The 11,324-nt window shown below is 43.3% G+C and overlaps 1 protein-coding gene across 1 annotated transcript; it reads left to right on the plus strand.

Annotated features, from left to right (window-relative positions):
* The first annotated feature begins 217 nt into the window (after window positions 1-217).
* Window positions 218-3,754, plus strand: LOC132973811 (beta-1,3-galactosyltransferase 2-like). The gene has a single exon (XM_061037423.1). The coding sequence runs from the start codon at window positions 473-475 to the stop codon at window positions 1,436-1,438; it is 966 nt and encodes a 321-aa protein (XP_060893406.1). The 5' UTR covers window positions 218-472; the 3' UTR covers window positions 1,439-3,754.
* The last annotated feature ends 7,570 nt before the right edge of the window (window positions 3,755-11,324 follow it).

An 11,324-nucleotide genomic window follows, 5' to 3' on the forward strand; every position in this document is an offset into this window, starting at 1 on the left:
GAGAGTTTATTTTGGGGAGAAAATAAAAAACTTCATTTCTTAAAATGATCTGTATTCCTTGTTGATGGTTCTGAACATAGATCTCACACTGTCTCTTTTTCTTTTTTGCTGTCTCGTTATCGGAAGTCCTGAGTTCTGTTTGAATTATTTATGAAATCAACCAATCAGAACGAGGCTCCTATGACATCATACCCACAGCTGTGGACCTCCCTCCTGACCGTCCCATGCCGTCTCCGGTAGAAATCCATTTCCTGGTTCGTCCTGCTCGGACTAGCGGCCGCCGTCCGGACGGTCCTCGCCGCGGATCGCGGAATTGGGCAGAGAGTGATAAAAGGAGGGTTCACATGTCCGACCCCTCCCCATTCCGCGTGCTGCAGCGGCGGGTCAGAGGAGGGAGGGGGATTTCCTCAACTCTACAGTTTCATGTCGGACTTGTTCCAGGAGCACAGAGTGAAGCGGACTTGCTAAGGCAATGGGGATAACTTCTTCCTGGAGGTTAGTGAAGTTACTCTGCTTTTTCATTGCGCTTGTCCTCTCTGTTCAGATCTTAGTGGACAGAGTAACACAGAGTAAACATCCGGCAGAGCCAAGTCCCCTCCCCGCGGAGGAGTACAGAGTCCTATCCCCTGAAACATACCGCTATCTTCTCAACCAGCCGTCTGTATGCAAAGACAAAAAGCCCTTTCTGGTGTTTATGGTACCAGTTGCACCTCTGGAAGCTGCAGCAAGGGAAGCCATCAGAAAAACATGGGGTGCTCCAAGACAGGACACCCTTACCCTGTTCTATGTGGGCTTACCTGAGGAGGGACAGGGGTCAAGGAGCCAGAAGGAGCTGGAGGAGGAGAGCAGGAAACACGCAGATATCATCCAGATGAACTTCCAGGACAGTTATCAGAACCTGACAATCAAGACTATGATGATGATGAACTGGCTGGCGACCCACTGTCCAAATGTCTCCTATGCCATGAAAGTGGACGCCGACATCTTTGTGAATGTGTTCTACCTCATGAGACGCCTGGGGGGCTCTCCCAGGCAGGGCTTCATCACCGGCTCAGTGATATGGGACGGCAAGCCAAGGCGGGACATCAACAGCAAGTGGTATGTGTCAGAGGAGCTGTACCCCGAGGACAGCTTCCCGCCTTATGTGTCTGGAGCCGGGTATGTGTTCTCTGCAGACCTGGCTGCCAGGATCTCCTGGGCATCCAGGTTTGTTGGGATGATCCCCCTGGAGGACGTCTATGTGGGTTTGTGTCTGCGTGTGCTGGGTGTCAGGCCCGTATACTCCCGCAGCCTGCTCTTCCTCAGGAACCTGTTCCAAATCCAGAATCTGGAGTACGACAGGTGCACTTTTAACAAACTGCTCATCGCCAACGGCTTTAATCCGTCACAACTGCTTCACAGTTGGCAGGACTTCTCCCAGGGTCATTCTAGCTGCTGAAAGAGGAGATTAACACGTATGAGAGCTTGAAACAAAGTTTAAAATAATGACACAAGTAGCCTTTTGAAAAGGACACAAAGTCATTGGAGACACAGCCATTAGGTCGGGGGTGCTGGGTGATGATTGGTAACTCAGAAAAATTCAAATGGTAACCTTTTCACTTTTCCCACTCACCAAAAGAACCCCCCCCCCCTCTACGTATTTTGTCTCTCCCTCTCTTTCTCAATTTTGAGACACCCAAACATGTCAGACAGGGACAGTCTCCTGCTGTGAGAGACATGTGAACAACCAACTCAGGAAGATTTCAGTAGCACTATTTAGATATTTACGCCTTTAATCTGAATGTTGTGGAGGAGTAATGGGGGGAGGAAGTGATCCCCCCCTCTGTACCGTCTTTGGTGGTAGGAACAGAAGAGTTACAGGTGAGAGACGGTTTTAGCGGAGTCAATGGGGGAGCGCAGCGCTGTGTGTGTGTTCATGTCTGACTGTGTGTGTGTCCATGTCTGACTGTGTGTGTGTCCATGTCTGACTGTGTGTGTGTCCATGTCTGACTGTGTGTGTGTCCATGTCTGACTGTGTCCATGTCTGAATGTGTGTGTGTCCATGTCTGACTGTGTGTGTGTCCATGTCTGACTGTGTCCATGTCTGACTGTGTGTGTGTCCATGTCTGACTGTGTGTCGATGTCTGACTGTGTGTGTGTCCATGTCTGACTGTGTGTCCATGTCTGACTGTGTGTGTGTCCATGTCTGACTGTGTGTCCATGTCTGACTGTGTGTGTGTCCATGTCTGACTCTGTGTGTGTCCATGTCTGACTGTGTTTCCATGTCTGACTGTGTGTGTGTCCATGTCTGACTGTGTGTGTGTCCATGTCTGACTGTGTGTGCGTCCATGTCTGACTGTGTGTCCATGTCTGACTGTGTGTCCATGTCTGACTGTGTGTGTGTCTGTGGAGCTCTCACTGTGCCGTGCTTCAGCAACCCTGAATGTGAATTCACAGACTGGGACACCGATATTACGCCGTCGCAGAATCAATATGAATGTTCAAAGACGTGATGAAGGCTGAGACTAGTAACTGCATTTTTGCAACAACAACAAAAAAAAAATCAGTCTGAACAGGGCTAGGGGTCTGACAATTTCTGGACATTTTCAGGATTGCATTTGTGAAAACGTCTTTAGAGACTGGTCCGCTGGAAATGTTCCGTATGTGTGATTGTCAATCTTTAAACTTGAAAGTCATAGTTGTTCCATACACACATTTGTTGTGAAGCTAAACTGAAAAAAAATAAAATTATAGTAGAAGCTAAATCAGCCAAATCTGATGAGGCTGACCTAATTCTGAGAGGGGAACAGCCCTCGGACAAACATCCAGATTAGAACCCCATCCATCAATACATGCACCTGCAGAAGCACCTTGAACCTCGGCTTTTGAAGGTTGCTATTGAACTGAAGGTTGTAACATCAGAACAAAATATGCAGAGAGAAGGACGTGTAATGCATTTACCTTGACTCAAACCAATAAGCCATATGCAATCATAATAAGGATTAAAGTCCCTCGTAGCTGCAGCCTCACAAGAACCTATGTCAGTGTGTTTGTCGCTGATACAATCCAGCCTGACTTTGGAGCAGGCAGCACTCAAAACTAAATATCTACTGCTGGTGCTTTTACTTCTTCATCCAAAGAGCTGGGGAGTCATATCATGTTATCTCCTTTAGGTCTCCTCTAAAGGCAGATAACATCATGTGTTTAAACCAAAGATGGTATGAAACATATTTTTTTCTGCCATTGCATTTATACTACAGTCAGTGTCTGATGGGTTTGGTTCTATTATTTAATTAAAAAAATATATATATATGGAGATTAAAAAGTCAACTTGCTGAATTGCGCCGCTGCTATATGATACAAAGAGCTTCATGTAATGTAGACTGTTTAGAATAACCTGCAGTGTATTATTGTTCAGGTTACTGTGCCTTTTCTATTTATGCATGTTTGTTGTTGCATCAAACAACCAGCAGGGGGCAGTGTGTGCTATGCAATGAAACGCAGTTTACAGTTTGTTGTGCTGATGTACTTTATGCTGGACATGCAGTGCCTAAAGCAGATAGATTATGGCTTTTTGTTTTGCAGTGATAATTTATCATGTTGTTGTATCACCTGTTGCCTTCTTTGTTGTCCAGACAAAATCAAAGTCTTGGACAAAAATGAAAAAAAAAGGAAAGTTTGTATTTATTTATCCCTTGAAAAGCGTTCTCTCTTTGTTGATTTTGTAAAAAGCAAACTTCTGCAAATTAAAAGGAAAACAAGGAACAAACACAAAGTCTGACTGTTGATGTGTTCTTATCCAAACACTCCTCTCTTCTTCTTCTTCAGGCTAAGAGTATGATGGTCGTCTGTTTGTTCATGCAACAGTTCTTCTTTTGTCAAAATCTAACTGTGTTGCTCTTTTTCAAACCGTTTTTTATCTTAATCAATTTCATTCTTTGTCAAGTTCATCATGTTTCATTTCAGACTTAAAGGAAGAATGTGCAACATTTTACACATAAACATATCAGAAACCAAATATCTCCTCTGTAAATGTCTCTGAGTCATGACTGTCTACAACGAGTGAGAAGCTCGAGTCCTGCCATCTGTACTGTTGTCGGGCTGTGTTTACATCATGTTTACATGGACGGGACGGCCTTGTGTGTAAAGCTGTTTTAGTCAAGAACTAGAAGAAAGTTAACCAAAGTGTGCTAACATTAGCATGCTAACACAACAATGCAGGCCACAAGCGATTGCAGCTCGAGCAAAGGAGAATTTTGTCCGCTGCTTAATGTTGCTTAATTATGATGCGTTCTGATTTATAACTCCTTTGTGACGACGCTAAGGAGGGGGGTTGGAGGTGTGACGCTGGAGGAGAGGCTTCAGAATAACGGAGGTATCGCTATTCCAGTTTGAAACAAAAGTTTAAAGTAGCATTATAGAGAAGTACTTAATCAAGAAATGAGTGAGTATATGTAAGTACAAGCATTTCATACGGCATTGTAAAATATCGTCACACTTTGATTTAAAGCCTGGGCTTAAATTTTTTAAATATATTTTACATACTTTAATAATAGGGTTAGTCTTAGAATATGAATAAACAAATTAAATCACAAATCACTGATTTGTTTTGATCTTTGCTTTAACAGCCCAACCATACCAAGCTGCTGGACTGTGGGGGAGAGAGGGAGACAACCTTGTTAATATATGTTGGATCAAAACGTGCACCAACACCAGGCTAGGAAAAGATACTGGGCCTTAAATTTGAATGAGCTTTTATTTGAAGTTTTACGGTATATTCAGAACACCTGACGGAGTGAAACACATAATAAAAAGTGATGTTGTACTTTCAGTACTCATGGAGTGCCTCTCGCCCAATCAGAATACTGGGCTGTGAACTTACTGATGTATAGCAGTACTTAAAGGAGCAGTATGTAACTCTGACACTTAGTGTTTAAAATGGGTACTGCAGTCCAGATTCAAAACATTGTAGAGAGCTGTCTCCCACCGCCCCCTCCTCTCTAGAGTCGATGCTCATGCAGGTTGTCATGTGGTGGACACTGAAGCTTCAGTGTTTATCCAGCTCTGCATCGGTCTGTAAACCTTTCTGTGTTCTAACCTCTCTCCATTTTTCAAAAGCATCTCCAATATTGATCCTAGTTTGAGCACGTTTCTGCTCGTGGAGCTTATTAGAAACATGCAGAGGCTTTTTAGGTCGGGTACAATCACTTCTATCTGAACCACTTCTCTTGCTGCTTCCATCGCTGCAACACCTGTTGGTTCTATCTTCTCTGGTCCAAACAAATCCAGAGCATTAGTGATGGCGAAATGAGGCTTTGTGAAGCAATGAGGCTTTCCAGCCAATTGTATCGCAAATAGATTCATTACTCGAGGCCTCATTTAACACAGTGTACACTAGTGACACCTACTGGTCAAAACAATTTAGAGCAGCCAAATGATTATTGATCACATCACATGCCATTGCATTACTGACATGTTATAGCAAATTGTTCTACTGCGGCAACCAATAAGGATTCACGTGATATTACTTTATAACATACCTTAGTTAATATTATCATTCGGTGATCTTATTTTATGATTTCCTATCAAGATATAGCCTATGAAACAATAATATATATAAATCTATTGTTCAACAAGTTTGAGGACTTATGTTAACTACAAGTCCAGGAAAAAAGGAAGATTGAAAGAAAGAGGGACAACATTATGGAGTTTGATTGGGCAGTAAAAGTGCTTCTGGAGGCTTACTGGGAACAGAGTGCTTGTGTAACTGGGCAGTGAAAGTGAATGTGCTTCAGTGAGAGCAGTGAAATTGAAGGTGCTTTTGCAACTGGGAAGAAAAGGGAAGATTTTTTATTGATTTTTATTTAAAAATAAAAGTTGTTTCACAGTTTTTGGGCTCAGTCAATTCCGTTTTTTGGAAACAATTTCCCCAGCCTTGGAGAACACCCTTTCACGTGGTACAGAGGACGCTGGTGTGCACAAGAATTGTAGTGCCAGCTGGTAGAGGTGGGGGTAGACAGACTTTTGTCTTTTCCAATAAAGCAGTACGTCATCTGATCTTGGGAGGTTTGTTTCATTGAGGTAGCGCTGGACCTCAATTGTAGCATCAGCGGTGGCATTGCAGCTTCTTCTGCTCTGGTCCACACTGTTGTCCAGCAGGCACCACAGGTTTCCACCTAATAAATGTAGAAAAATACATTATTGCCAGTAATTCTACTTCACATGATACGAATATACCAGGACTTATATGTCAACAACAATTCACAAACTGAGCAGTAAACATAAAAATTACCAGAGGTTGTTGCAGACCCAGCAGCCTGGGTTGAGGTTGACGGTTGTGCTGGTGTGTCTGATGGCAATAGAGGAACATCTGGGGTTTTAATAATGCTGGCACACTCCGCTTTCAGTCGCCTAACTGCCTCACTGGCCTTTGACTGGCTGAGGAACCCAAGACTTTTGAACCTTGGGTCCAGCATGGTTGCCATTGTCATTATGCTCATGGACTCCACATTAACCAAGATTTCCCTAATACGTCTGACCAGGTTTTCAGCCAGTCGGACAGCCATGTCATTTTTCATGTTCAGTGCTTCACAGTTTACAGCATGTTGCAGCATTTTCAGAATTGGTATAACCTTAGAGGCAGACACTCTTTTCTCCTCAGAGAGTTCCACTGTGGCCTGTTGAAATGGGGACAGCACAAGCAGGCACTCTCTAATGGCCTCATATTCCTGTGCATGAGGCGGGGTGAGGTCTGTATTTAGAGAGGCCAGAGCTGCCCCCACTGGCTCTCTCTGACCATACAGACGCTCAAACATGCTGAAGGTGCTGTTCCAGCGAGTGTCCACCTCCTGTATCATTTTAAGTAATGGTCTTCCCATCTGCTCCTGCACCTGGGTCAGCCTCTCTTTTGCAGTGGTGCTTGTCCTGAAGTATGTCACCATCTTCCTGGATTTGGTGCGCAATTCATTAAGGCCAGGGGTCTGATCAAAAGCCTTTCTTACAATCAAGTTTAGGGAGTGCGCAATACATATAGCATGCCTCACTTGTAGGATTTTGCCTGTAGCAATCATGTTTGCTGCAGCATCAGTTACAAGGCATCTTACTTTATGCCCCACTCCTCCATGAGGTTGGTTTTCACCTGAGCTATGTTCTCTGCAGTGTGGCTATTGGGAAATTCTCCACTCCCAACAGCACAGTGGCAAGCTTGTCATTCTCATCGATGAAATGACACGTCACGGCAAGGTAGGCGTCCATATTGATGGAAGTCCACATGTCAGACGTGAGACTGACAGCCACCACCTTCTGCACCTGGGCCTTCTCCGTGGTCTCCTCATACTTAGCAGCCACCATGGCCTTTAAAGCCTGAGGAAGAGAAGAAGTGTATAATTGTCCAATTTAAATAGTTCTGTTGACACACACACACACACACACACACACACACACACACACACACACACACACACACACACACACACACACACACACACACACACACACACACACACACACACACACACACACACACACACACACACACACACACACACACACACACACACACACACACACACACACACACACACACACACACACACACACACACACACACACACACACACACACACACACACACACACACACACACACACACACACACACACACACACACACACACACACACACACACACACACACACACACCTTGTAGGTAGGGTCGAGCTTTTGGACCAGCTCCCTAAACCCCTCATCCTCCACCACCATGAAAGGCTGAGTGTCCTTAATGACCGTGTTGACCAAAGCATCATCCAACACCTGCTTTCTGGAACCTAGGACAAAACGAAAATGTTAATGTATTTTAGTCAACATGTATTTCAGTATGATTGTGATGAAGCAAAGCAAATTACAGGGGAAAAAATACAAACCTTGCCTGGTTCCTGGCCTATTATCAGGCTGTACATTCTCATGGACAGCTCGATAATGCCTTAGTATTGATGAGGTGTTGTTGCTATAGGCAAGCTCCTTAAAGCACACCAAGCACTTCACCTTCAAATCAAAATAATAAGCCATTGATAATAAATACAGAAAATGATGACAGTGACAGAAATAATAACAACTAATTCAAGCGATTCAGCGAAGTAACACATGAAAGCTTTGTAGCACAATGGTTATGGCGGCGCCACCTCGACATAGAGGCCCAAGTTCAGTTCCTGGTACCGCTGAAGAAATGTTTTGTTTTAACGTTTTTTAACGTTTACCTTATTGGGAGATGACAACTCAAAATGTTCCCAAACAGGAGACGTTTTCCTTTTTCTCACAGGCTCCATTTCTCAAAATAAAAAAACCAAAACTCCAACTCCAACTCTCAACCACGAACTCTCACTAAACAACCAACCAACTAACGCAAACTCACGAGGAGACATGACAAGTGGGTTTTGCTTCCTTTTATCCGAAACACAAACAAATCAATGACGTAGTTCTACTCGAAGTGAGGCCTCGTTTGTCACCGATGACGCGCTTCTCTGAAAATGACACGAGCCTCGATACGGGGCCTCGGCTAGAAATGCCCATCCTACTCGACACGCTTCAAAGCCTCGGTGTCAAACGTAACATCACTACAGAGCATTCAGGACCAGAATCTAAAGTTAGATGGAGCACATACTGGCTGCTGTTTGGTTGTCAGAGAAGACAACACTTCAACATAGCATGTTTCCTTAATGTCTGATCATATCGTAAGATCACTTTATCATTTCATTCAGTAAATATCTTACAGATTGGACCTTTAAATAAAGTGTGACAAAGTGGGTGAGATGCTCTTTTGTTATTCTCCACTTGTCACTTAAATCTTCTTTTAATATCAAATCAAATCATCAATCATATTCTTTACAGTCATGTATTTTGCTATAATATATTTTATATATGTATTATATATCATTGTTTGTCTGTTATCCATACTTACTTTTGTTTGTTCTGTTCTCCAGTTCTCCATGTGGTCCCATGCAGCTAAAGGGGCTGGCCCAGCACTTCCTGGGTATTTCTAGGGTTGATGATGTCATCGCTGACATCACTGGAGCAGACCATCTGAAAGGGTTTTGTTCTCTGAGAAATGTTTTCTGTCTTATCATTTCTTTCTTACGTAAGTTACAGGTCAAATATAATTGAAGTATTTGAAGTTAATTTAGTTGAGTAAATGATCTGATGTTAAAGGTTTAAAGGGTTTATTTGTATTTCTTTGCAGTAAGAGGAAAGTGAAACTCCCTATGTGAGTTGTGCTTAACCCAGGTGCGGCCATTTTGTTAATGGGGCCGTCTATAAAATCAGGAGACATTTGTTTCTGCGGGGGAAGAGGTGAGGACGTGGTGCCTTTAACACAGGCCTTAATCTGATTTAGCTATGTGTTAATTTACCAGATTTTCATTGAACTTTTGTTGTTTTATGAAGTAAACACGTGTTGGGATGATCACTGTAAATAAATGCTCACCTCTGGAAAAACATCATCTGCTGAGTTTGCCTTCCTATCACCTTCCAAGACACTTGTGTCAAACTACTTTACATAAAGAAAATTTTAGGCAATGGGGAACATGAGAATTGAACCAAACTTAGAATACACATGGAATGATTGTGGTGTTCAGAAGCTGTAAGAATGATGATAATAAATACAAATTAAAGCTATAAACTAGTCCCACCTACGGCAGCTTCACAACTCAACAATGTTCCACAGAAAACAAACCTCAGCTGAGGACTGCAAGTGCTTTTCTTCTCTGTTAGCAGCGAACAACATATCACTATTCTGAATCACAGGGAGAAGACTGATAAGAGGAGCACATCAGATCATCCACACTTAAAAGCATTAAATTAAAATGTACTTGACTTGACATATTATAGCAGGATCAAGCAGAGATGTCCAATGAGTTAGCACACAGGCAGCAACTGAAGCATCTAGTAGGTACAGGAGCCTCCTCAGCATCAGGTGTGATGAGTCTTTTATTTTGGCCTCAGGGGTAAATCTGGCTCTCACTGTAAATACTCCACAGTTTTAACCAGCTGGTCGCTAACTGAGTCTGATGGACAGGGGGTGTTCCCACACTTTTGGGACTTTGGGGGGCCCAACTGGGGCACTTACTTGTGCGGGGGTGGCCAGAAGTTTGTGTGCACAAACGTGAATAAAGAGCATTTACTTACCCCTTCCCAGGACTCAAAAAAGAAGATCACAAAAATAAATCACAATTTCAAGTACTCAGGAAACTGCATGCAAAGCCTTGCACACGTCTACTTTGCTAAAATACATTCAACCCAAACATCGCTAGTGAGTGCTTTGCAAGTTCTTCCTGGACTTATTCCTTCCCTAAGAACCTGCTTAATGAAACAGATGTGCGCAGTAATTATTTAGAAGTGAGAGTACTAACAAGATAAAATACATTACACTGACATGTTAAGACAACTACAGCAGCCTGTTGCAACACAGCCAGAAGAGTTTTAGTTTCAGATCAGTTTGGGATTTTGGGGCGGCAACCAGATGGAGTTTGATCCACCGACTCGCTGGAGAGGCTGGTTCCTAAGACAACACATAAAACATGCATTCCCATTTCCAAGGCTTGTCTCACCATAGAGTCACATCCAAGCGAGCAGCAGGAACCTTAATGCACCGCCTGCACGCTGCAAGACACTTTGTCAGAACCACAGCGTTTAATATAAGCGGGACCTCCTGCACGGACAATGACGGAGCCACGATGTGCAGCACTTCACCAAGAACATAAACCCCAGCTGCCTTTTCAACGGAACTGCAATTTATGCAAGTAGACTATGAAGTTATTAGACCTGTCTTTGGTGTCGTCTGTGTTTGAACAAACTTTCAATCTGACCATCACCAAACAAACGAACAAGGAGAGTTACGTAAAAAGTGATAGAAAAATGTAAATAGGCTACAATTTCAATGATATTCTTTAGTACTGTAACCGAGCTTTCTGGGTTCGTCGGACCGGATACACTTAATAAGAAACTAATAAACGGCACATAGACGGGGAGCTTCTTTATCCACGGCTTCCACTTTATTCCACACACACCTGTGTACCGCGAACAGGATAACAACCACAGCAACTGCTTTACGGCAGCTACGGTAACTCTCTAGGGACACTTCACTCTAAAAGCGAATGAGATAAACATTACATATAACAAACACAACAATCTGTTACATACGTCCCCCCCTCAACTGGAAACGTACGCGTTTCACATAAAACATTGGCACAGGCACCCATGAGACAACAGGAACCCTCTCAAAACAGTCCCCTATCAGGATTTAACCTGAGCATGAAAAAAAAAAACCTGTGTATCACTGTTGTCACTCAAAT

Source organism: Labrus mixtus, chromosome 5 (genome assembly GCF_963584025.1).
Source record: "Labrus mixtus chromosome 5, fLabMix1.1, whole genome shotgun sequence".
NCBI classification, from domain to species: domain Eukaryota; kingdom Metazoa; phylum Chordata; class Actinopteri; order Labriformes; family Labridae; genus Labrus; species Labrus mixtus.

Coding starts and splice junctions, on each gene's coding strand:
- LOC132973811 (XM_061037423.1), top strand. CDS start 473: ATGGGGATAACTTCTTCCTGGAGGTTAGTGAAGTTACTCTGCTTTTTC.